At 43.4% G+C, this 27,969-nt stretch overlaps 1 protein-coding gene across 6 annotated transcripts in view; it reads left to right on the top strand.

The window, feature by feature from the left end:
- The window catches only part of ITPR2 (inositol 1,4,5-trisphosphate receptor type 2), a 317,011-nt gene that overhangs the window by 275,378 nt on the left and 13,664 nt on the right, over positions 1–27,969 (top strand). For 5 of the 6 annotated variants that reach the window (XM_075602844.1, XM_075602845.1, XM_075602846.1 and 2 more), the window contains 7 exons: positions 1,582–1,757; positions 3,904–4,068; positions 5,184–5,379; positions 10,389–10,475; positions 20,878–21,008; positions 21,660–21,825; positions 23,499–23,659. In XM_075602844.1, the coding sequence (XP_075458959.1) occupies positions 1,582–1,757; positions 3,904–4,068; positions 5,184–5,379; positions 10,389–10,475; positions 20,878–21,008; positions 21,660–21,825; positions 23,499–23,659 (1,082 nt within the window). The remainder of the gene's footprint in view (positions 1–1,581; positions 1,758–3,903; positions 4,069–5,183; positions 5,380–10,388; positions 10,476–20,877; positions 21,009–21,659; positions 21,826–23,498; positions 23,660–27,969) is intronic. The other variant, XM_075602849.1, reaches the window with a different exon arrangement.

Raw genomic sequence — 27,969 nt, forward strand, 5'->3', positions numbered from 1 at the left:
TTCAGTTGGGACTCGATAGCATGTCTTTTAAAATGTGGAATATTGTGAAGTATAAATACTTAAGGGAAAGTTGGCCATGGCGGGTGCAAAAGCGACTTCTATGTATGTTTCCGCTAGTGAATCTTTTAAATATTGTCACGTTTCAGACGGGCTCCATTTCCCATATCTGGGGGTCAAGCCCCCAAATTATTTCTGTCTGGAACAACCTTTTTTACATAAGAGCCCAAATAGGTCATTGAGATATTCCTGACGGTCCTTGGATCGTTCTGCTGGGCTTATCGCTTCCTAATGTTGTCTCGAGCGCATGTAAATTAATAACACGCATATTTAGTGCAGTCAAATGTGCCATTGCCAAGATATTGGGGGAAAAACTGGTCACCTCACAATCAATAACACATTGTCATCGCGATGGGAAAACTTACGGCCCACCCAAATAACTCAAACATTACAACACGTTTGGGTTGGCATAGCTCCCCCTGTAACTGATCTGATGGATATGTCTGGGTAATAAGGATTTTTTTTTACTGGATAATACTGTAATCACGGAGATTTATGGTTCTGTTAATGAATGTGGTATGTGTAACAGTTGTATGCTGGCTCTTTTATCACAGGTTCAAAAGAGTATAGAAACAAGTTGGAATTTCTATTGTATAAGTAATTATCCGTACCTGTGTTCTTTCTTTATTGCCTGTGTCTCTCCATATTGCATTATAAGTGTAAGGCCCGTGCAGAATTGTATAACTACAATGTAAAACAATGTAACAAAATGTCAGATATAAAAAAAATAACAATGTCACGTTTAATAAGTGAAATTGTCTAACATTGTATCATGAAATGGGCGCTGGTAGCCATGTTAGATTGGTCGCCATTGTACAGAAATGAGTGAGTACTTCAATAGTAAGTGATAACTTTTTTTATTTGGTGTCGTTGTTTGCAAACTCACAAACACGGGTTCTTTGATAATGAGAAGTTTATTGCATAGTATGAACATACACATTCAAAAGTCTATAAGACTCTCTGCCAAAAGTGTCCAAGCATGCTTTATACTGTATACATTTTTGATTCCTATATTCAAAATAGGTTACCAGGCAGATTATACTAACCACTCCTTAATTCTTAAACCAATCATCTTACAGATCATTAAAGCCTGGTTAAAACTAGATTAAAACAGTTCTCTGTAGAAACCAGGCACTTCTTGTTACCAGGAATGTGGGCGTTACTTCAGGCACAGTCGTAAATCTACTGTGAGCAAAACACATTCAAACCACACACTCACTCTTACACACAAACTGGAGACTAAAAACATAACAGACAAAATGGAAACAGAACATTGCCTTCAATCCTTCTCCAGAGACCCCCCAGTCCATTTCAGCTATATAGTCATTTCAGCAGTATACTGATTTCAGCAATATTACTTCATCATTGGCCTAACAGAATATATTTTAAAGACCAGATTAGAGGAGCAATAGCACGCTGTGTTCCTCGGGTCACGCAGTGCTCGAAATCACATCCTATCCAAGTGCTTTCTATGTTCTATGGTATCTATTTGTGGTCCCTGACGTTCTGTTTATTCCTTTTCAGGGACACTTTCTCCATTGATCTCTGTCCTTCTATGGATAGCGGTGGCCATCTGTACCGCCATGCTGTTTATGCTCCCTAAGCCATTTGGTATTCGACCGTTCCTGGTATCTGTAATGCTACGGTCCATATATACCATTGGGCTGGGACCGACACTTATATTACTCGGCGCTGCGAATGTAAGTAACCCATTATCTGCATTCTAAGCTCTGTTATTGCCGTCGTTTCCTTGTTATTTTGGGTTATATTCTCTTTACCGGCACTCTAGCAAAGATGTGTCCAGATACCAACCACTAGAACAACTGGTGGCTTCTGTCGTCAAGGGACCATTGACCTACTCTACGAGACGTTACTGCTAACCAACCAGCATGGTGACTTCTTCATCCCTTCAGTGCTTAAGGTTGCTTTGCAATGTGTTGATCAGTGAAGGGATGGGAAGCTCTTGACTGTTTCACTCCCCGTACATATTATGCCTCCATGTTTCCATGTATCATGTTGTCGGTGTTTCCAAGTTCCTAGACTGATAACGGATAACATGCATGTATTAAATAATGAGGGAAAGGCTTAATGTGCAGCTAGGGACAACGCAATAACCACTGAAAAAGAACAGATATGGAAATAATATATGAACGTGTCGTTATCTGATTTTGAGACCTGCATTTTTCATTGCTCTCCTTAAAGGAAAATAGAAAAGTTTTCACAGTTGTCACAGTGCATATTTATTACAAGAATTTGTACATTAAATAAAAATATCACTTGTAGGCGCATTCGCGTCTCAGACAGGGCTGCATTCCGGCCTTTTCGCATTATCTCTTAGCATACCGTGCTTCCAATGCAGCCAGGGATTCTGGGTAATGACATGCAAATGAGCACACAGTGTGTCACCTTTTTGCTTCTTGTTCATTTTAACATGGATCCCTATCAGCGTATGTGTGCTGTATTACACAGCTTGTCACCACAGCCTGGGTTAAAGAAGTGCAGAGCCAGTAAAACTACTCACAGACAGCTTTTTTGCTCTTTTTGGGTCTCATCAGTGTGTGTGAGGGGGGTTATAGTGGCTTTAATAATTTGAAGCTGGGATGGTTTAAATGACACACAAAATAAATTATAGTGGTTAAATAGGTGACAAAATCCCTCCACCAGTGTACAGCAAATAAAAATATCACCTGTGAGCCCATTCACATGTCTCAGATTGCTCTGCAACCCTGCCCTTCCCCATTATCTCTTAGCCTACCGTGGATAATAGGCAAAAGGTGAGCCTGTGTGCTCATTTGCATGTGATTACCCAGAATCCCTGGCTGCAGTAGAAACACTATGCTAAGAGATAGTGGGGGGAAAGCAGGGGCGCAGGCCAGTTTGGGACGTGAATGTGCTCACACACGGGGTGTTTGTTGTAACTTTACGGTGGAAGTTTTTTGTCACTTTTTTTATCTCCCGTAACTTTATATAACGTGTGGTTAAAAAGTACATGGAATGTATAATTACGTCTGATTTAGTGATGTGCGCGGCCTCAAAGCATTCTACCAATCATATTCTCCTCCTTGGTGAAACAAAAGATAACATACCCTGCTAGACTCCGTACTGTAATAAATGAGGACGGGGAGACAGAAAATGACTTTTGTAGCATGCATTCTGTATCTTTAAGATGCTGCTGTCTACATTAACATTAACGGCTCCTTACCTTTGGAATACTATGTATGTGCTTTATAGCAGTATTACTTAGAGAAAGCAAGCTGTGGTTATACATTAAGGAAAGATTCATGCTGCCACACTTTGCCATGATTACTTATTGTGCAAATTTCACCTAGAAATACTTTTGAAGTAGCATTTCTGTAAACAAAATGCATATTTTTCTCGGATCTCTACGGAAATGTAGAGCACTAAAGAAGGGGGAATTATAACCGTCTGCCTCCCAAAGTGTGGCCTACAGTATATATAAAAAGGATTATGCAATATGAGAGCAGGCACAGAGAGCCTATCGCATTTGTATGCTTCCTGAATAGGACATTGTTTGAAGGGTCTCGGATGAAATTATTACACTTTTAAGCCACAGTTAATGGATTTTGAATAGCGAAAATAAAATACGCAACAATGTATCCACAAAATCGCAATAATGTGGTTCTCTGAACCGTGGCAGTTTCGTGGCACATCTGTGATCTGGTGGCATGTTATGGTGCATGGATGCCACCGCCATAAATCTCTCTCTGGGATTTTCAGTGTGGTGACACAAAACGTGGTTGCTGCGTGTATACCAGTTCTACATGTGGCCCAAAGGCTTCCTGTCCCTAGGACCGTGTTGTAATCGGATCTCCTTCTCTCCGATAGCTGTGGAATAAAGTGGTGTTCTTGGTGAGCTTTGTCGGGAACCGGGGAACGTTCACTCGAGGTTACCGGGCTGTCGTCATGGACATGGCATTCTTGTACCATGTGGTCTATGTCATTGTCTGCATGTTGGGACTCTTTGTGCACGAATTCTTCTACAGCTTCCTGGTGAGTATGGGACACAGAAATCCACACACCACAAACAGAAACGTGGCTTTCGTAGCACCATTTTATGCACGGAAATGGCTTTTAAACGCTTATTTTCAAGCCTTTCCTTAAATAACTCTTTATGGATTGGGCTACATATGAGCAATATACGGTACAGTACAACTGTACGGCTGCACGTTTCCAGGTGTCTGAAGCGTCTTTTGTTTAACATTAGGGAGATACCCAGAAAACATGATTGGATCCGCTCAATAGTAACTAATAACAATCCACCTATAGCAGGGGTTGCCAACTTCAGTTCTCAAGAGCTACCAGGGTTTCAGGATATCCCTGCTTCAGCACAGGTGGCTCAATCAGTGGCTCAGTCAATTACTGAGCCATGGATTGAGCCCCCTATGCTGAAGAAGGGATATCCTGAAAACCTGACCGGTTGGTAGCTCTTGAGGACTGGAGTATGCTACCCCCTAACCCATAGAAACCACTACTGATAAGAGAAGCTGTAGTGCTGGGTACTTTGATAGCAGCGCGCAGGGGCTGGCTGCAGACCTGGAAACAGTATGTGCCTGAGTTACTTTAAGTTATATTTCCTTAAAGCAAAAATACCTTTGTACAATGGTGCAATCCCTCTTAACGGACCCCCAGCAACATTCTGCAAACAAGGTCATTGGCCTCCTTAAAGAAATGGGATCATGTTTCAAGCAAAGACCCCGCTGCTTTCTTCGGAAGTTGAGAGTTTTCCTTTTTTAATTGGGACACTGGAAAGCTCTTTGTTAGTCAAATGTTTCCTACATCCTTTCAGTTGTTAGGGGGTGAATAGAAATAAGGTAAGGGGGCTTGGCCTGTTAAAACACATAGGACAAAAGGGAGTAACTAGAGGAAATCAAACCAGATCCAACATTTCAGCTCGTCATGTTTTAGATTAACTAATAAAACCTCTAGGTGTCTAATTTTTGTACAAAAGGACACATGTCACACCGATATAACCTGCAGAACATGTCACTGCAATAGTTTCATTTTTGTCCTTGGAGATATTGCCCTTTTATAATAAGTAATAATAGTTTGCATGCTGGTTGGAATTTCTCTTTGCACAAGCTAATCAGTTGGTTTTCTCTTTGCAGCTGTTTGATTTGGTTTACCGAGAAGAAACCTTATTAAATGTCATCAAAAGTGTGACAAGAAATGGACGCTCTATTATCCTGACGGCAGTGCTAGCCCTGATTCTTGTCTACTTGTTCTCCATTATTGGATTCCTCTTCTTGAAAGATGACTTCATCATGGAGGTGGACAGGCTGAAAATTCGATCTCCTGACCTAGGTATTGTTAAACTTTCTAATGACTAATCTATCATTACTTCCCTCTTCTCTGAAGCGTGATATTCCCCACAGCTGAGGATTGTGGCAAACCACTGACCCAAATGATGCTGTGCAGACAAGTGCCATGTTTCGGAGGTTCATATTCTTTGTATGTTGCACGGTGATTGCTGTGCCTGCGAGTGGACAATACAAACATACGCCAGAATGATGGAACGGGAGGCATGTTACTGACAGATGGGCAGCTTACCTCTTAGGGAACCATTGCTACTTATTTTTGGCATTTCAGCTGGTGTTTCTTTTTTCTGCTAAATAAACTTTAATTACCAAACCTTAGACAAAAGTCACAATGTGTGTGTTAATGAGAGCACACACCGTATGTACAGCATTTCATTTTTTTAGGTTCAGTTTATTTTTACTTCCCTTCTATAATCCAAGATATTTTTCTGTACCCGCCACCAACGTTGTACTGTTGCAAACCCTGAAGGGTTTTGTTACACAACCATTTCAGATGATCTCCTTGTATAGGGGCGCCTAAGCATCAGGCACATACACTGTATACTTCTTTTCTATCCATGATACCACCATTTGCTACAGCAGTCGTGGGCAACGTGATTTACTCCAACGGGGCATAAGTGACCCCTGAGCCCTCGGAAGGGCTGCACATTACACACACATTTTATATACATGAGTGACGTGGGGGGGGTGGGGGCGGGAGATGGACTCGGAAGGGCTGTGCCTTTCTTTCCTCCGTGCAGAGGGCGCTGATCGTAGCTTCTCTCCACCCCCGCTGCTCATCTACTTTATGCCGGCGCACTGACGAATATTGTACTCTTCTTCTTACACCGGGAACTACTGCAGTGATTGGCACAGGAGAGGAGTGGGGCGGTATACAGTAGTATTTATCATCACTGTCATGAAGCAGCTAAGGAGAAGCTATGGTCCATGGCAGCAATGTCTACACTCCCTCTTCACTGGGGAGAGAGGGGGAGCAGGTTGCAGGGGTGGCCAACGATCGGTGGCCATATGCAGTCCCCAGGCCACCTGTTGCCCATCGATGGTCTAGAGCAGGAGTGGCCATCTCCAGTCCTCAAGGGTCACCAACAGATTAAGTTTTAAGGATATCCCTGCTCCAGCACAGGTGGCTCAATCAGTGGCTCAGTCATCGAAGTCTGCAGTCGAAGACTGAGCCACTGATAGAGCCACCTGTGCTGGAGCAGGGATATCCTTAAGACATACGTTGGTGACCCTTGAGGACTGGAGTTGAGGACCCCTGCTCTAGAGGAAGAAAAGCTGCAGACAAAGAAAATAGCCTAAATAGTGTGTACGGAAGTATAGTACAACTCGTTGTGAACCTTAAATTCCTCACTGAGCATGTAGTAACAGAAGAGGGAGAGGGAGTAGGGGGTATGATACCTTTTAGTGGACCAAGAAATAGTTGATATGTTACAAGCTTTCGAACCTCTCAACGTCCTTTATGTCACCTACTCCCTCTCCCTCCTTTGTTACTATATGGAAGAGGGGACCAGCACAGCCGCTCCCACCCCTCTAGCTCACTGAACATACAGCGTTCTGCGTAGAGAAAAGGATCACTGAGCGTTGGGTAAGAAACTGGATTTCCTGTTGCTGCCGCTATCAAATACGAAACAGCAGCATCCTAAGGCCGAGTCCATAGAAGGACAGGCCGCGCTGAGCCGTGTGGACGCTCCGCGCTGAGCCCCTGCATCCTCAATGAGGATGACTTGAGAGGGGGCTCACACGAGCGTCCGCAGGCGTGCTGAGGCGCTGGAGTTTTCAGCCGACAGTCAAGCTGTTTTTCAGCGCGCTGTCGGCTGAAAACATCCAATCAGCGCGGAGCTGCGTCAGCGTCACGGCGCCGTGACGTCGACACGTTGCGGGCGATTGGCCCAGCGATGTCACTGCCCCGCCTCCCTCAGTCTCCCCCCGCCTCCGATCGCGCCCGCTGGCTCGCCTGCATGGGCATGAAATCGCGCAGATTTCAGCAGGCGAGCCTCAGCGTCAGCGTGGCTCGGCTCAACCCTCTATGGCCCCAGCCTAACGGGGAACTGCCCCCGCAGCTGTAAGAGGACTTATAGATATCATTAGTACCTTGCCTAATTACTTTGCATCATTTCCCCAGAGAGAGGAAGGTGCTGAAAAAAACACTCGTAATAAAATAAGGTTTTACAGCCAGTTCACAAACAAAAGCGTGTATTTCAGTACTGTGACTTGTCAGATGTACTCGGATAGATATAACGTGATTTAAACATACAATAGTGATATATCTAATCAATGGGATAAATAATACAAGTATGTGATCAAGTTTGCAACTCTAAAAACCCTCTTCAGAGCTGCTCCTGTTCTTCCAAATGGAAGTTTTATTCAGAATTCGGGGAGCGTAAATTCCAAGTGAGCAAGAAATAGACGAATAAGACATGCAAAAAATCGGGCAAATATGTTTCCTCTGGACTGATTACATGCGAAAAGTGGGAGAAGGTGGGGCCAGCGGCGATGGCTTCGTTGTCCTGCTTGGAGCCTTTTTATACTCACATGTGTTTGTTCTATGGAAACAGTTTAAGTGAGCATTTTAATGTTTCTCATATTGAAACTTTTACAAATATCTTTTGGTATCGTCTGTGCGATATTGTTTGCTCTTTTTTTTTCTTTCTGGGACTTCCTCTACTTCAGGGCTGGCCAACTCCAGTCCTCAAGGGCCACCAGCAGGTCAGGTTTTCAGGCTATCCCTGCTTCAGCACAGGTGGCTCAATCAGTCTGAGCCACTGATTGAGCTACCTGTGCTGAAGCAGGGATGTCCTGAAAACTTCACCTGCTGGTGGCTCTAGATGCCTGGAGTTGGCTACTCCTGCTCTACGTTATGAGCTACTGAAGCTATTGAGGAGGCTAGCAGAATCTGCGGACCTCGTAGCCCATGTGCCGTGTAGTAGATACACGCTTTTTCTTTTGGAGAAACGTGAGTGCACTTTTTCCCACTTGTCGTATGTTATCACCCCAGTGGAAACATATTTGCACGATAATTTATTTGTGGGTTTTTTTATTCTTCCATTTCTCGGGTCCCTTGGCATTTTGCAGCCAGTTGCAGGACCCACGGATTCAGGTCTCTGGCGACCAATGGGTCAAGTTGTTTTGAAGCTACAGATGATTGAACAACACGTCGGTCTTGTGAGAGGTTTTTTTCCTAAGCAGAATCTCGTGACGATTTTTCTTGGCTTGGTGCATTTTCTTCTAGGTCCCAAAACAGACGAGAAAGCTTGTTTTACAAGATGTTGGCGTGGGGTTTACTGGGAAACCTGCGTAATAATGTAACTGAAACGAGGATAAAACATCCTGTAGTACAGAGATGACGCAGGCAAATCATTTGTCAAACATTCGTTTTTTTAATTTTTGTAAATGGATAATAAAGTGATTGATTTTGTAGACTTCGCCCCTAATCAATATGCTTTGAATCCCTCCCTCCCTTGCTCGGGATGTTTTAAGCCCATTTCATATGAATGGGGATTAAAGAGGCAATCTAAACAAGGTGTTCTTTATACTACCTCAGTAGGGGGCGCCGGTAGCAGTCCCGGCTGGGATTGCTGTAGGTTCACGTAATGGCGGCTTCAAAGCTCCTGCGTCCTGCGGGCCAATAGGAAGCTATGATGTCATCCAGTGTGGCTTCCTATTGGCTCATGTGACCAGGAGCTTTAAACTCCACTGAGATACCGGCACCCGCTATGGAGGTAAGTATCTTGGGAAGCATGGGGTCCCCGGAGCTGAAATGAATGGGGTTCAGCTCCGGGGACGTCCTGCTTCAATCCTATGTAAAGAAAATGGCGCCTTTAAGGCCCATTTTTACTAAGCAAGGAAACTCCATGAGACATGTTCTGGCGCTTTCTAAGTGTCTTGCGGCACAGAACGCGTCGTATGGAGCAGCACTGCTTAGAAAACACGGGTCTAAATCTTTACGAGGAAGGGAAGACCGGTTCCCAGAGGCCACTGACCTCGCTGATCAGTAATTCCCAGAGAAATAGAACCCCATAATAACATGATATCCTATAGGTTTACACCAACCATTTTCTGCAATAGAGACGGGCGTGCATGAGTCTGATGAGTGGGCGCCATGATTAGAGGGCACCACTGGGACTCATGGAATTGAGGTTAGCACAATTGTGCCCGTTTAACTTACACACATCTTGATGTGCCCTATCAGAACACGGGGTCAGCTAAATGCCAAAAATCCATTTAACATCTTAAACACTATTGTATTAAGAACCAAGAAGGCAAATGTGTGTAAAGTGCATTTAAACGCTACTGTGATTTGTGCTCAGGCAATATCGCAATCCTTATTTACATGAATAGTGGATAGTGGCTTCATCGTCGGCGACTGCTAGATATGCAGAAATATAGGGAACTAATCTTACAGGTTATTCTAATGCAGGGGATCTCAACTCCAGTCCTCAAGACCCGCCAACAGGTCAGGTTTTAAGGATATCCCAGCTTCAGCATTGGTGGCTCAATCAGTGGCTCCTGTGCTGAAGCTGGGATATCCTTAAACCTGACCTTAAACCTTTTTGGGGGTCTTGAGGACTGGGGTGGAGACCCCCTGTGCTAAAGGGAAAGCTGACGAGCTTTTGAAATGATTCCGTGAGGAAGTTGCAGAGAGTCTGGGGTCCAGGGTTAAGTCGGAGAGGTGGTGGGCTGTCAGACCTGAGCACACTCACGGCATTACTAAGGATGGTCCGATAGACACAAACCCACCAAGGATGGGAGCCGGGAAGAATCATCTCTCATCCTGATGTCACCAGAAGAGATTTAATTGAGATCTTGAATGTGTAGTGTGGGGTTTATCTTCCATTCATTGTTTGTTGGAATACCACATGACCAAATACTGCCAAACAGGTGTCGACGAGTTCAGTTCTTCTACATTTAGTTTGTGAACATTTGATTTCTATCTTTAGTTTCAGTCGCCTCTGGTACAGACAGGGGGTTAATCATGTGATGCTTATCTTTTGCTAGGTAACAGTGAGATACGCACGTCACCTCTAACTGCAACAATGGGCACATGCCAGAAGGAAAACTGTTCAACAACAATAGCAGTTGCCGGTCAGTACATATATGATCATAAGGAGTTATAATTGCCTTTACCTATTGGTCGGAGTGTTTAATACTAGTTGTCTCCTTGTCTTCATCCCTTATCTCGCTAAGGAAATGACATCATTGATTCAAGCTGTTCTGATACTTTCTGTAAGCTTGTACCTTCACCGCCCTGTGCATTAGATCAGGGGGGCTCAACTCCAGTCCTCAGGAACCCCCCAACTGGTCAGGTTTTATGCATATCCCAGTTTCAGCTCAGGTGGCTCAATCAGTGCTGAAGCTGGGATATCCTTAAAATCTTAGCTTTTGGGCGTTCTTGAGGACTAGAGTTGAGCCCCCCTGGTGTAACATTTTATACTATAACAGGATCCTTTTAGCGATAACATGCTTGCAATACAAGGGTTACCGCGCTGGCTCCCCTTTTACAGTCTTACATTTTGCTGTTACAGCGTATGGGACCAGGATGAAAATGTTCAACACGTAGGTCCGTGTTTACTAAGCGGTGCTGTTGCATAAGACTTTTGAATGGACTGCAAGGTGTCTTCCAGTACAAAGAAAGTGCCTTGCAGAATAGCACTACTTAGCAATTGTGGGCCATGGTGCGCACTCGATGTGGGAAACGGATGAAGAATTGAGTGTTTGTAATTGGCCACTCTTTCATACGATGTGTTTAAGTAAACTATGGCTTCTATTAATTGGATCGAGCTGGGCCATGCTCTAATGATCACGCCAGAAAATCTTGTTTTAGTGTCTTTAAAATGTTCTTGATGAAGAGCACCCATCTCACAGAAGGGATACAAGCATTACCCAAACTTGTTCTATGGTGGACATGCTTCAACGTGGTCCAATTTCCTCCACAACATGGAGTACATATGTGCACCTTGGCCACATCGTGCCAGGGACACATGTATGAATCTTCCTAATCTTGCTTCTCACATTTGGAGCAGATCTCTTGGGTGTAGCGGAAACGTCACTTAAACCTGGCAGTTTTATTTGACGCAGAGAGAGAGAAAAACTCAACCAGTTACAGGTGCCACTTCTGACACGTTACATTGCTCTGACAATCTCCTCTCTTAACCCCTCCTGTAACCACTCCCCAAAAGATATGTTAAAATAATGCCTTTTGCACCGGTTTTGACTCACTGCTCCACTTTGCGCCCCGAAGATCTCCCCTACATGTCCTATTACCACACTTTCCGGACATCTGCTTTACTATGTCCCAGGCAATAACTGGCTATGGTTATTGTTAGAATGTGATATGAAGCTTTAGTATCCAGGCGTGGATAGTATCCGCTTATTTCCTGTTGGCCATTGAAGATCCCATCATGGTGATACCTTTGATGACTGTTGGTTTGTTCTAAATAAATTGGGATAAAACACTATTTTTAACACAAATAAATTCCAGATTTGCACTGGGTAAGTAACCGCACCAGATTGACCAAAGAAACACCCTCAATGTCACTAACAGAGGTTTCTTCTTTGTGAAGTCTGGTGTAGTTTCTTTCCTGAAAACTATAAGAGCATTTATATCTCCAATTTTTGATCTATAAAGAAGAAACTTGGAAAACTGCCTGTGAAGGAGAACATGCGTGCAAGTTATATTGACTTACTTAGGTATACAAGCTGATGTACTTTGAAGCTTCTATTTGGTTATACAACTTGTTTAATTCAGAGCTTTAGGGTAATTCCTGGAGAGGGATGAGAATCGTGACACATTGGGTGTGCTTATATTCTTGTTAGGTTCAGACTCCTGACACCTGTGGTTTACACACTATGATGTTTTCGAGACTTTAACAGATTTAACGAACCTACGTGAGAAACTTGGATGCACTCTTGAATAATTTTGTGTCTGAACTGTTCTCATTACAGTGGAGGATTTTTGTCAACTTCTCCCTAATATAACTTTTTTTGTGTTTGGTTTGGAAGGTACATCCATATTAACAATGCAGAGCCACCGCGTTCAGAGGTCAAAACACCAGTTCTTAAATGGAGTTCTGTTTTTATACTTTCTGAGACCATTCTTGGCTTTATAGGCTGCTTGATGGAGCCAGCGTCCTTCTGGCACTTTCTAAAACGGAGGCTACGAATGACACATTTTCTGATCTCAATTCCATATACAAATCTAGACTTCTAAAGTGTGAACCCCACATAGGACACTGGAACATTTGTGTGTATACTGTGTGAGATGTGTGGTTCCACTGATGAAGAAAAGGCAATGTATGCCCCTGCAGATATTGATGTTGAGTGGAAGAACCTTCAAAGGCCTCTACACACCTAAGTTTCAGTGATATCAATGCTACTGTCTCCATGAGAGCTACTGTACATCATACTTGGAAAGATCGATGTTTCGGTCCTTACTAGAACCTTTATCAATGTACTGTGGACTGAAACGTCAGTCTTCCGGGCATTAAAGCCTTTGATATTTTTTACTAAAGACCAGTGGAATGCCATAATTTTGATTTGCATCAAGAACCCTCCCGGTACGTAGTTCCAGCTGGATTTGCCCCTGTGGCGGATTCCTGCAGTATGACGAACCCTACTTGAAAACAATAGCCAGGTGGCACTGTTCCAGCAAGAAGCATTTTCTAATTCAAGTCATTTGCTTCCCTCTTTCTTCTTCATAGAAAGGCAGCACCTAAAGGCCAAAGTTATATTTCTAACAGTGTATATGGCGTTTGTGACAGCCGAGTAATAGCACAACAAACCTCTAACGAGCTCATTAATGTAATACAGCTCACATCGTGTATGCTGCGTCCTGTGGCGCTATCGATGTTAAAACCGTTTAGTTTTTTTGCAGAAGAACGAAATAAATACTTTTTTTACATTTTATTATTTCTTTTTTATTATTTCTTAGAATTCCCCTATTCGTTAGAGTTTGCTTTCTTGTTCCAAACAGCATACACAAGATCACGTGACAGACTGTGCAAGACACGCAGCACAGTCCGGGGCAAATGAGGATTCCTCCCCAGAGCTTGTGTTTATGCGGACTGCGAATCTCTCTTCAGTCACCTTCACAGATGTGAATCTGCGTACAAGTGACTGGGGGTTTTTTTTTTTCCTTTCCACAATGAGTAATTGATAGCTCTCAAATGACTTAACATGTGACTTCACTGAGCTAGATTATGTTAAACCATAGAGCAGCTGGAAAAAAAGCATGACCTGTACTTTAACTCCTGCGCTGCCAGAGAGACCTGCAACGCTGATCCCACTTGCAGCTTGGGGGTGGTGGGTGGGAGGGTAACAGGCATTTTCATGTCATTTTTACAGAATTCAAGGCGACGTTACTTCCAAACACAGAAAATCTAAAAACATCCAGTGTTCATTACTATTTTAGAAATAACCCAATAATGAGTAAACCTTTTATTTATTTATTGATTTATAAAATGTTTTACCATGAAGTAATACATTGAGAGTGACCTCGGTTTCAAGTATGTCCTGGGCACCGAGTTATGATGACAAATACAGGTTTACAAATCCATAGTTACATAAGTGAACAGGGCTATACATTGTATACAAGACATTGCATGCACAGTTAAAGATAATATATGATTATAGGTGTATGTAACAGTTACAGACCAGGTTAAAATGTGAGACAGCTTTAGTTTTGAAAGAACTTAGACTGGTGGCGCCTGTGAGAGTCTCCGGTAGATTGTTCCAGTTTTGGGGTGCACGGTAAGAGAAGGAGGATGGCCGGATACTTTGAACCTTGGGACCATGAACAGTCTTTTGGAGTGAGGTCTCAGATGATAAGTGCTGCATGTGGTAGGGGTGAGGAGCTTGTTCAGATAGACGGGTAGTTTGCCCAGAAAGTATTTGAAGGCAAGACAGGAAAGATTAACTTTGCACCTAGACTCTAGTGTTGACCAATCTAGTTCTTTGAGCATTTCGCAGTGATGTGTGTTGTAGTTGCATTGGAGAACATACCGGCATATTGAATTGTAGAGGGTATCAAGTTTGCTAAGGTAAGTTTGGGGTGCCGAGCCGTATACTATGTCCCTATAGTCTATCATTGGCTTTAGCATCTGCTGTGTGATGCGCTTTCTGACTAGCAGACTTAGGGAGGATTTGTTCCTATAAAGTACACTTAGTTTGGCATAGGTTTTGGATGTAAGGGTATCAATGTGCAACCCAAATGTTAAATGGGAGTCAAACCATATGCCCAGGTATTTGAAATTAGTAACAGGGGCTAGGATGGTATTAGGGTTGGTTGTGATCTGGAGCTCATTCGTTGACTGAGCCACCTGTGCTGAAGCGGAGTTTGAGACCCCTGCTGTAAGGTAATGGAATATGTCCTATGGAATAGCACCATTAAATATGGACCACACTGAGGCCACTATTACTAGCATCTTAATCAAGGCTGCTTCAAAACAGTTGAATGCAGGGAAAAAGCCAACTTACAGTAGGTTTGAAACAGGAAGACATGAAAGGTATCAAGATATTTTCATATTTAATAAAATGTTGGTATACATTGAGCTTGTGATAGGGAGTACTTCTGTATGAGTAACGTAGCAGAAGAGTTTTCATGCTCATTTGCCTTAGTGTGTTTGTAAAATGAAGTAGGCCATATTCAGAGAACCGCGGGTTGTTTTTAATTAGGAGGATACCCAAGTGGCATCTTGCAGGTGGAAGGGCCATTGCTGAGCAGCAAGATTGGGGCAGTAATACAGGGGATCTTCCAGGAGCAGCAGAGGGCTGGCGTTGGTTGGACTTAACGTTGAGAGTTTGCCCACCACCACAGGGCAAAGATGTCCAGGCTCCATCACTCACTGAGCCCAGGACAAGTCTGGATGCCCTCTCTCACTCCTCCTCATGCCAGCAGCTACAATAATGGTGTTAATAGCTTCACTTCATTTTACAATGGATGAAAGTGTATGTAACGGGTATTCCCTGTGAATACAGATGCTACTGGTGCTTATTTACCTGTGTGGCCCTCAGGAGCCTAAGCCTCTGCATGGAGAGCCTGGGGTACATATATATCACAATATCTCGTGGTGCAACGCCTCCACCTGGGAGGGATCCCGACGGAGCGGGAGGAGTCGCTCTCAGGACCTAACACAATAATACTCACTGGTATAAACAGAACGGTCTTTACTGAACACAAGCACATAAGTATACTTATACTCTATATGGATCCTAACAATACTTGCTCTCGTTGAAAGTATTATCCTTCCCAACCACAGTGTACCCCTACACCGTGTCCAAATTTACTATACAGGGCTCTTGGCCACTCTACCATGTAAATGTCCCCAAGTGATACCCCCGCCCTTTAGGCGTGCTCCTTGCGTCGCTGTACAATGTTGGTGCACTTGTAGAATGATACCTGCCCAGGGCTCCGGCCCCGGGTTCCGCAGACTACCACAGGGATTCCGTCCGGTCCAACGTCGTCATCCACCACCGCGTGGGGTGAACTCCGGCGTGGATAATATCACCGTAAGTCTCTGTGTCTTTGGTGGGTTTCTGAGCCCAGAACCCAGCTCGCAGGGCTGCACTGCTTAGCACTGTGTCCCTGACTACCAAACAGATAATGGGGCAGAGTCCCTACCTAGGGCCTGTCCCTATACCACAACAAGCTGTTAATGTGGCTCAGGACCTAACTGGGGCCTATGGGGCTGCTGGCCTAATGCAGCGGGTCACAGACCACTGCACCCACCTCCTACCCCTAGCTCTTCCTGGTCCTGACTCCTAGCGTAGGCTCAGCGCGCGAAAAGTATCAAATCCATCAGCAGGGGATTTGGGCAACCCTATTGGCTCCCTGGCACCACTTGACCTAGCCCCTGTGCACGCTGGGGGCTGTAGTCTTCTTGGGAGCTATTCTCCCATTGGCCGCCTCGCGCGCACCTCACCTGCGCATGCGCGAGCTAACTGAGAGCCTCCGCCACTGCCGCTGTACGTCGCATGCGCAAGTCAACAAAGATGGCGGCGCCCTACACTACCGGGCCGCCGTGGAACCTCCGGATCACCGGAGCGCTCCCTGCTCGGCCCCCACCTTTCTGAAAGGCCGGCGGGTCTGCCGCTGGTCCCTGGAAGCACCCGCGATCTCCCCCCGCATCGGAGGTACAAGGGGCCGGGGGGGAACACCTCTACATGTATAATCTGTACCTTGTTTGCTTAGGTATGTTTTAAAAGTATTATGTATGTTTTACTTACAGGGGAAGAGAGCAATTTAGGGTTATTATTTAAGGGATATATATATATACAGGTGTATATAGCTGGGGAGTGTAAAGACATTGTAGGAATATTTAAATAACGATCTATTCACTGTTGAGGTTAATGCAGCTTATAGCAACAATGCCATCTGCAAATATTAATGTTTGTCCATATAAATCGAGGTGCTATTAACCCACGGGATTTCATGAGGAGAACTATGCCATAATACTCCTTATGATCCGCTCACTTGAATATGTTTTATGACATAGCACTATCACGGGAGACCAAGCAATTTACACCTTTTTATTCCGGATCATACATTGAGCAAAACAAGATAATGAAATAAAGTGTAAATTTATTCACAAGAAAAGGCATACACACAATGATACACAAACTACAGCAAAAAGACACCCTTAGTTGAAACTGGGGTACAAAGCTAGACTCTGCTAGGAGCAGGGAATCTTTATAAGGATTCTCCCCTGATAACAATATTCCAGGCAGCTTTAGCTGAAGCAGCCATTTTTTTGCTCAAGACTTGAAATTTAGAATCCTAGAATCTGGAGAAAACTTTGAGAATCTTTAGGACCCTGAGAGAACACAGGAAAACACGTTATCTAATAGGCGCAAGGGGTTATAATAGCTCTGATTTTTAATTCAAAAAATACTATACTAGTAGCCCAGTGTTTCCCAACTGCAGTCCTCAGGGAATCCCAACAGGTCAGGTCTTAAGGATATCCCTGCTCCAGCACAGGTGGCTCACTCAAAATGACTGAGCCGCTGATTGACCCACCTGTGCTGGAGCAGGGATATCCATTAAACTTGGTCTCCTGGTGGCCCTTGATGACGGAGTTTGAGACCCCTGCTGTAAGGTAATGGAATATGTCCTATGGAATAGCACCATTAAATATGGACCACACTGAAGCCACTATAACTAGCATCTTAATCAAGGCTGCTTCAAGGACTGGAGTTGGGAAACACTGCTATAGGCCAAGCCAAGGCGTGAGAATATTCTCAGCACCTTGTAGATGATTGGAGTAACCCCAGCCCCCTATACCAGTTCTGGGTGACCTGGGCATTTACTGGGTATCCCCATTAACCTAGGGACCCCTTGACTGTTTCAGGGACACCACATCCCTATGCCCCATTTACCTTTCTGGGCTGTGCTGAAGCAGGGACCCGTAGGGGTGAGTCGCGCAATTAAAGGTAATGCTTTTACAACAGTTGGGTCCAAGAGCTGACACTCCTGCCCCCCAAAACATGGATCAGAGGTAACCAACAGGCTTAATCTTTATTAGTGAGCCTGGCTACCTCTTCACCGTCACACGTACCACTTAATTAGTATGGGCGAAAGGGCCTAGAATAACATGCTAAAAAGGCCTCTTCTACCTCCGGTATATTTTCCAGTTAGCATTCTTCACTTTTCCAGGAATATATGAGCTGAGAGCAGATGGAATTCCTGCAGCCCACATGCTAAGGATGAATTCTGGCAACAAAAAATCTCCTGGCACATTGTTGGCCAAAACTTAAATGTTATATACCATGAACAGTGCCAGCAAAATGTTTGTAGCCACATAATGTAATATTTGGGGAGAAAACTAATGGCAACAGAATGCTTTAATAATCCAATGCTGTGCAAATTCAGGACTATTTTAACCCTTTGCTGCCTCAGATACAAGGTGTGGGGGGAGGTGAGGTGTGGGGGGGGAGGTGAGGTGGGGGAGGTGAGGTGTTGGGGAAGGGGAGATGTGATGCATGGCGGGGAGGTGAGGTATGGGGAGTGAGTGAGATGTGTGTGGGGGGGGCGAGGTGTGTGGGGGGAGGTGAGGTGTGTGTGGGGGGCGGGAAGGTGAGGTGTGTTTGGGGGGGAAAAGAAGAGGTGGGGGGGAGGTGAGGTGTGTGTGGGAGAAAGGGGAGGTGTGTGGGGGAGAAGGGGAGGTGTGTGGAGGGGGGTGAGGATGGCGAGGTGTGTGGGGGAAAAGAAGAGGTGAGGCATGGCTGTGAGGTGAGGTGTGGGGAAGGGGAGAGGTGAGGCATGGCTGTGCGGTGAGGTGTGGGGAAGGGGAGAGGTGAGGCATGGCGGGGAGGTGAGGTTTGGGGAAGGGAGGGGGTGAGGTGATCATGACTAAAGCTCTAAAAATGCAGAAATGGTTTAAAAGACTCTACCGTTTGTTTTCAGACACCTTATTTTATTTGTTTATTTTCAAAGTTTCATGATAAAAAATTATAAAGAATAAGGAATGACTCGTCATTGTTACAGGTGGGAGCCCATTAGTGAGGCAGCTGACTGCTTCCACCTGCCAGTCTGTTCCTATGTCCATCCCAGAAAGTGCTCCTTTGCCAGAATTTGGCTAATATTTAAAAGTTATTATCGTATTCCTGTGTTTTACTTCTGTTTGTTTGACTCATCTATAAACCATATTGTTATTCCAATCCCATGTTTATTTCACTGAAATGGCACAAAACTCTCTGCAGAAGAGTAAAAAAACGGGGCCTGTGACCGAGAAGAGTATATATAATATATATATATAGTGCAGAATAAATGAGTTCTTCAGTATTAGGTGATACCTTTTTTATTGGACTAACAATTTATGTCATAGGACAACTGGACTAACACGGCTATTTTCTGCTTTAATATATATATATATATATATATATATATATCCATCCCTTATTTTTTTTTTTTTTTTTTTTTTAAGAACTGGAAGACATATTGTTGAATAGTTGTTATATTTCTACGGAGGAAGCCTATTCCTACACAGTGTTTCTTGACGGGCAGTATTCCAGTAAATTGCCATTTAATTAATTAATTAATTAATTAAAAAGTCTTACATTTAAAATGCAATTGCTTAAAAATACAGAAATATATACGTGAACCTTTAAAACAGCAATTACTCCACGTGTTTTGAATACATTATTTTTCGGATTTTGTTTACGGAGGCTATGTATAAAGTCAGAGGATCGATATGTCAGGGCCACGGTTTTCCCCACGGTTTTCCCCACGGTTGCTGATTTTACCAGTATGATCAATCATACGTTTCACACATACGTGTTGTAAGGAGGGTAGCAAGTTGCTAGAACAAGCTGCCAAAGCGAACTCGCAACTTCTAGTACGATATAGAACGGAGCCCAGACAATAAGGGAGGGAGGAGACCGGCACAAATGTGTAAGTGGGAAGGACCATGCTGGAAGAATTGTTTGTATCACAACACTCTTTTGAGCTTTGGTCTGGGAAAACCAGGAAAATGTGAGACTCCGGCATCTCACCATCTCACCTTTTACTTGTATGGGATAGGGGTCACGACTCTCAGCCTAATGTTCTGCTTTTTATTTGTGTCTTCTAAATAGTTCCTGCCTGGGCTCAGTCTATGGCTGCGCTTATAGTGCCGGCGCCAGCGACGTGACGTTGCGTCAAAACAAATGCATTGCCGCCGTCGCGTGCGCTTATAGTAAGCGCGACGTGACGGAGCGACGGCTTGGTTGTGATCGCTGGAAGTCATCTCAATTAGATTTTTCCAGCGACCGCAGCATGACGTCGCCGGCACTATAAGCGTAGCCTATCTCTGAGGGTCCGTCTGGAGGTCATGGGAGAAGGCTGTTTGGTTTCCTGGGATGTCGCCCATCACCACTTAGGGGAGGGGTGTGCAACTCCAGTCCTCAAGGGTCACCAGCAGGTCAGATTTTCAGGATATCCCTGCTTCAGCACAGGTGGTGCAGTCAAAGACTGAGCCAACTGTGCTGAAGCAGCGATATCCTGAAAACCTGACCTATTGGTGGCCCTTGAGGACGGGAGTTGCACACCCCTGACTTAGGGGCTTATTCTATCAGCCGAAGCGGTCAATCAGACCGTTTTAGACCGGAATTTCCTATTTAGAATTTCATCCTAAAATTCCCCAGCAATCTGCTATCCTCACTAAAGTGAATCTTTGTGATTGACAAGAAACCTCAATTTTCCTGTCAATTTCAATGCGTTCCTTCTACTTAACTGGTCGATTAACCATTACACAGCCCCAGAAACGGGTTCTCGTATATCTGAGCCGGACTGACCTCCTCAAAAGGTAAAAGTTGCTATTGATAATAAAAATGAACACTGCGTGAATTGTACTCCCGGACGCTCCCGCAGCACATTGCTGGCGCCTCTGGCAGCGCTGGGACAGCGACTCACTCTTTATAATGCTCTTTTGTTAATAAGCACCTCACTGGTAGTAGTAGGTGCAGTAAGTGCTCCTTAGTGGCAAATATTAAGACTACTTGTTTGCTCTTGCAGATGAGAATGAAAAGGAAGATGGAATAGAGAGAGCCTGTGACACACTGCTCATGTGCATTGTCACGGTGCTGAACCAGGGGCTGAGAAACGGTGGTGGTGTGGGAGATGTTCTTCGGAAACCTTCCAAGGACGTAAGTATGTTAAGAGGCGTTCTAGCAGGTCTTGTTTATTCAGTCTTCGTTGAACTCCAGTCCATCACAACCCACTCCCCAACTGCAAAGATGTCTCATGACGTCCACATCATTTAGAAAGACATGAAGGCTCAATCGGTCTCAAAGGTCTGCAGTCACTTGGTGACATTTCCTGTTCCAGGCACCTGCTTTAAGGTGTTCACCCATGCTGCACGTACTGTTCCCCTGGAATTCAGTGGCGATTTTCATCTGAAAACAGCACGAACGGCCGACCGCTTTTGATATATGGAATTTACTCTTAAAGTGACATTAGGAGACCTCCAAATCCTGTCGGAGAAGGTGAAGATAAGACACTTTTTTTGCTGAAAAGAACCTTTGTAGTTTGCAAGAAAAACGACTCCGTTCTGCCTGGAGAAATGTGGGGGAAAGAAACCCACATGAGTTGCCATGTGAACGCTTTACTGCAGCCCTGAGAAATAAAAATGACAATAAAGCCAAAATCTTGAAAAAACGTAAAATTAGTGACATTACATAGAGCTCACTGTCACAATAGGTCATATCGCAGGGAATTGGACCTGTAAATTGTGAATTGTGTTTAACTACAATACAAATGCCATGTTTCTTACGTGTGAATATTCTGCTCGTTCCCAGGAACCATTGTTTGCGGCCAGAGTGGTCTATGACCTTCTTTTCTACTTCATCGTTATCATTATTGTTCTGAATCTGATTTTTGGAGTCATCATAGATACGTTTGCTGATCTCAGAAGTGAGAAGCAGAAGAAGGAGGAGGTTTTGAAGACGACTTGCTTCATATGTGGTAGGTTTTCCAACCCTGGGAAAGTTTTCGGGGGGGGGGGAAGACCCCCCATCTTCCGGCCCATTCCCACTGGTTATAAACAACCGTAGAACTTCCCTTACATGGAGACCAAAAAGGTATACAAAGGCTTCTTATGTTCCCAGCCCACTAGGAACTCTTCTGAGAAGCACTAGCTACAGACACTCCAAGGCTACAGATTTTGGCTTCTTCTTATTCCTCTTGGACTTTTCTCTTGCCTGTGCTTTGCTGGTAATCGGTAGTGCTGTAAATCAGGGGTGCGCAAACGTTTTCCTCTGCCCCCCCCCCCCCCGCCTGCTCGAGCCTCCCCCCCTCTTACCTTGTCTCCAGTGTCCCCCCCCCCCCCCAGAAAATCTCGTGCCCCCCAGTTTGCGCACCTCTGTATCAGAGATACTTCCATTAGATACCAGGTACATGTGCGATACTGGTGCTATCATTATAAAGATCATTAGCTTTCCCGGCGAACGCAGAACAAATTTTTTTTTTTTTATAACTTGAATTTTATTGGAAAAGGCATACAAAATGTACAATACAGAATATGAGTTAAAAATGGCAACTTGTGTATATTGGATATACATATAACAGTGTAGATCATTCAGGCCTATTGGTGTAGATGGTGTAATAATGTGGCTTTTCGGTCCCTACTCGGCCACATGATGTATGAATAAATCATATAGTAAGAGCAATAATAAAGATAATAACCAGGATTAAATTACAATGGAAATATGTATATTTATATATATAAAATAAAATACGTAAATAGTAATAAATAAATTAAAATAATAAAATAAAAAAAAAAGAACTCGAGGGGGGGGGGGGAGGGGAGAGAGGGTGTGGGAAGGGGGGAAGTTGTGGGGGGAAATGGGGGGGAAGGGACGGAGATCCAGTCCTCGGGTTGATCTTGAGGTCATATAGGGAGTCTAGTCCCTCTTCGTTAGTTGCGTGTTCGTTTGTCTATGTTGACTCCCCCAGAGGAGAACGCATCTGGTAATATTAATGCCAAATTGTGGTGCTCTCAATCCCCGGGATATCTGTCTGTGCAGAACAATTTAATGATAACGTTCCCCAAATCCTTCCTTCTATGTATTTATATGATTTTCTGCAATGCATTAATATTCTCTATTTGTTGATGGGGTTTTTTTTTTTTACATCAGCATGTTATCTATAAAACCATTTTATATTTCAACACAATGCATTCCTTATCACAAAATAATATATTTTTTTTTGCCGTGTATGAATTGAAAATGTCTTGAATTTTTAACAACATTGTAGCTGTTGGGATTGATATCATATGGAGCCATGTTGACTAAGTGGTGCTAATCTGCAAGGTACCTTACCTTACTCTCTCTCTCCAATATATATATGTCACGGCCTTGAGGAAGGTCTCCCTGTGGGACCGAAACGTTGGCATTTGTGTAACAGTATGTTTTGAATACATCTATTTTTTTTGGACTACCCCTTGCTGTATGCTGTCTCCTTTATTAGTTCACGGACTGGTAACTACAGTATGCTGTTTATCTCTATGGGACTAGCATCTGCCTATGCTTTGTATCATTGTGCTGACTGGCTCTATCTATTATGTCTATAGTTAGATATATACGTGGGTCTTTGCCGTGATGCTGTTATATATAATGAGTGCCCTGCTTTCTTTATAGGACTTGAAAGAGACAAGTTTGATAACAAGACGGTTTCGTTTGAAGAGCACATCCTGTCGGAACACAGTATGTGGCATTACCTGTACTTCATTGTGCTGGTTAGAGTGAAAGACCCCACCGAGTACACTGGTCCGGAAAGCTACGTGGCTCAAATGATCACAGTAAGTAGCGTGATGGTTTCTTTTTGTCCAATGAGTTGGATCCATCGATGCTACAAAAATCTGAGATTTTCATCAATTTCCACTTTGGTAACATATCGTTCTTTAAAGGAGCAATCTGAGACGGTTTTTGTTTACTTTTTATATGTTTTACATAGGATTGATGTAAAGGGGGTTTTGGCTGCACACCACAATATAATAAATACATACAGTTTACCGGTGCTGCTGGTTCAAGGAAGTACCTGCCAGGCAAATTCCAATGTACACTGAGGAAAAAAGAGAGATCCAGCGCTCCACGGATTTCAAGATAAATGAATTTATTGTGCCACACGACGTTTCGACCAACAGGTCTTTTTCAAGTGATTAGGCATCACCTTTTTACATAGGATTGAAGCAGGGGGTCTTCCGCTTCATGAGATACTTGCCTCCTGAAGGGGGCGCCGGTATCTCTGTAACGCTTAAAGCTCCCGTGTCACGTGGACCAATAGTGAGCCACCGCGGATGACGTCACGGCTTCCTATTGGCCCGCAGGGGGCTGGAGCTTTGAAACTCCACAGTCACATGAACCTCAGCTGGCGAGCCGGAGTGGCTACTGGCAATCCCTATAGGGGTAAGTATCTCCGGGAGCAGGGGGTCCCGGGAGCTGAAATTAATGGGGTTAAGTTACGGAGACCCCCTGCTTCAATCCTATGTAACAAATTAAAACCGTGGGGAAAACAGCCCTTTTGTATTGCTGCTTTAAGTGATGTTCTAAACGTTATTATTTCAGGTTTATTCATTTTAAATGGAAATTCCAGCTTTATCTAATTCACCTGCACGAACTGCAGTAACATTAGCTCCATTGTCAGAATAAAAGCAGCAGATCCAGGCTTTCTGCGCCAGGGGTTGTGTCACGCCAAATAAAGCTGGGGGAATAACTTTGCATGGAAAGAAATGTAGGCTGATTCAATACAGCATTGTGATTAAAGTAATTGTCTTCTATTCTGCATGATCGTTCTGCGAGGTTCAATTCTTCCCCGTTACATTTACCATCTTTTTCAACTTGAATAATGGAATTTATCATTGTTATTTTTCTAATTATGTTTCCGACTGGGAGTTAAGTATTGAAGTCCAATACGCCATGATTTATTGCTTTAAAATATAAGGGATAGTAATCTCAGAATTTGCTGAAATCTCCAAGAATTAACAAATTAGGGACGATAGTTACAATTTCAAATAACTGTTACTTGAAGATTCTCACATGTCAAGAGTCAGAACTGAAAGTTTGAAGCAGGGGAGCCTGGTTCAATTCCCGGTGTCGGCTCGTTGTGACCTTGGGCAAGTCACCTTATCTCCCTGTGCCTCAGGCACCAAAAACATAGAGTGTAAGCTCTACGGTGCAGGGACCTGTGCCTGCAAAATGTATCTGTAAAGCGCTACTGTACGTAAAACTAGCAGCGCTATACAAGAACATGCTATTATTATTATTATTCCCCCCCAAAGATCAATTCTATCCTCTTCCCACACTGTCACCTACTGTACCTTCAGATAACAAGGTGCTCTTAGAAATAACCATACGTCGCTCTACATTATAACTCAATCCCATTTGCCTTTACAGTATTCTGATAACGGCAAAAGTAATAATAGAACAACATGTGTATTCAACTTCATTGCATAACGTGTAATGTTTGGAAAGCATGAGGCAAGAAGCGCCAAGGTGCTGGGCTTGTTCCAGGTCTGCCATATTGAAAGTGCAGCTCTGCTAAATATTTCCACACGCGTATAATGTCGCACGTCTAACTCTGGCTGAGAGAGAAGACCCAAAATAACATCGTTGGAGCTCCCCAAAAACGACAACATTGTGTGTGTACAGTTCGTGTTTTTATTTATAAAGCACCGACCACGAGGAGCTTAACAGACACAATGTATCAGACATAATACAGGAACTTATGGGGCAAAATGGGGAACAATGTAGCACATAAATGAAAGCATTAGTAGAAAGGTGACCCTTTCCCCTGCTCAGTTAAGACAACCGCCGCTAAATATACCGGGACTCTCCGGCTAATTATTAGCACAGAGAAGAGCCGAAATCTGCATTTCAGGCGTGTGCATTCTGCAGACTGTCACTTACAGCTCCATACAGTATTTTGTAAGGAGGAAGGCTGTTAGTATTGATATGCTCTGTACCATTTTACAGTGCTGCATGCTTAGCAGTGAAACATCCCCCTCCACTCATACATGCAAAGCACATTTAACAAACAATGTTTTATATTTCCTCTCCGATGACTTTCTGTGTAAGATTACACTGAACACGTTTACTGCATCACGTGTCTGGGAAAATGTGCTAATCCTGGTTTAACTACTTGAATGTTGAAGGGATTAATGGTGAAAGGACCCGCATTCTAATACTGTGCTGCTCTCCGCCCGACTCCAAAGTAATTAAAAGATTGTACAATTGTCATTCTCCTCTGACATTGCTGGACAAGGTAATATTTAGTCAGTATACAATTATTATACAATTTGGGACTGACGACATACAGATTATTCCATTAATTTAAATTACTTAATTTTGCATGTATAAAGAGGAAAAGGCTGCAGATTAAACCGGATGTTTTTTTAGGTGCTATGTTCCTTTTCCAGTTAATTAAATCTGTTCTTTAAAGCAGCAAAAACGTGTGATATCTTATGGGGGGGTGGGAGGGGAGGTTAGGTCAGTTCTGTATTATTAGATACAGTAGTGACTTTTTATTTTTTTTAAATTTAACTCTTAATGCCATTTTAATGAGTTTTAAAGCATCCTTTGATTTCTATAGCAGGTTTTAGCCCACCTCCCAACTAGTGCAAGTTGTTTGCAACACTTTCCTGTTTGTGATAATTTGTTGCCAATGTTCCCAGCAGTTTGAGCTGCAAACTGTAACAATATATAATATTACCTTGGTAATATAAGGATACATTGTAGCTGCTAAATTACACTGATTGAAGGATAGATTGAAACTGAAAGGCAGCCATTATGTTAGGCACACAATCAGGATTTTTACAGATTTATAACAGGAGCACCAAACAATTGCTAGTTTAGGTAAGAATGTAGAATTATACATTGTCACACGTTTTACATATAGAAACTAAAAAAAGAAAAGAAAACAATGGGGGATGTAGTATTGCTGCTTAAAGAGCTACATAGAATGGTTCAGAAATGTAGGAATGGGTGTAGCCAAATGGTAAATCCGGTGAATTTAAATACCCCAATTTGTGCCCAGTGACCCAAAACATAACTGTCATTTCTATGGGGAAGAAGTACAACGAGACTGTAAACATCACAGTACAGCACTGTATACTTTGTCTGAGCTATATACAAAAGGGAAATTAGTGATTTAATTAAATAGAAAGTAGCTGGCCTTAGGTAGTATCTCAGTGTTATTACGCTGCATGGTTATATTTCTAATAGGATGTGAGCCTTTCCTCTCCAAACATGAAATGCTGCTACAGAACAGAAATTCCTCCCCAGATGAAATACATTTTTGCAGGCTTTTCTTTACCAGGTCTCCAGAGCAGGTCCACCCCAGTGTGACCACTGGACATCCCTTGATTATGTGAGATATTAAGCACTAAAGTCCCAATATTTCCAGGATATAAAAGATGGGTACCAGGTATGCAGTTGGTTTACTGATTGGCCTTTTTTTTCTCCCATTAATGTAAATGAGACTCCAAAGTGAATAGTCAAATATCCCTACGATAAGTAGTTGCTGCATTAAACAAGCCTTAAGATCTACGAGGAAGGGTCCTATCATCAATGTTTTCTTCTACAGAGAGTGATGAATCTAGAACTGGGGAAACAGACGTTTGCAAAAGGGCAGGAAGACATTAGCTTAGCGATACCCATTCCTGCATGGTCAGATTATTACTATCATTCATTTATAAGGCTCCAATGTGTCCAACAACAGACCTGTCAACTCGCACAGTTCCACTGTGTGCCCCGGATTCTCCGCCCTATTCACTGTCTCACGGTTGAATGTTATATTCACTCGGTGGTCCATGAAAAGTGGATATCTAGACGACTTTTTTACACTAAGGGCCGTGAAAAGAGGGGGTCTAAAAGGTTTTTTTTGTGTTAAGTCCCACACCTAGCAGGAGCGTGAAGACACATAGTGTAGGCGAGTGCTTTCCCACCTCACCTGTTCACACTGGGAAAGAAATGTAAAAGTTGGAAGATCTTGCACAGTAGAATGGGGAATGAATGATAATAACAAAGAACATATATGGACTATTATGTAAATATTACAACTTTGCACATACTGATACAATATGTAAGAATGGTGGACACACAAAGGCTAGTT

This window comes from Ascaphus truei, chromosome 5, assembly GCF_040206685.1.
Source record: "Ascaphus truei isolate aAscTru1 chromosome 5, aAscTru1.hap1, whole genome shotgun sequence".
Lineage (NCBI taxonomy): Eukaryota > Metazoa > Chordata > Amphibia > Anura > Ascaphidae > Ascaphus > Ascaphus truei.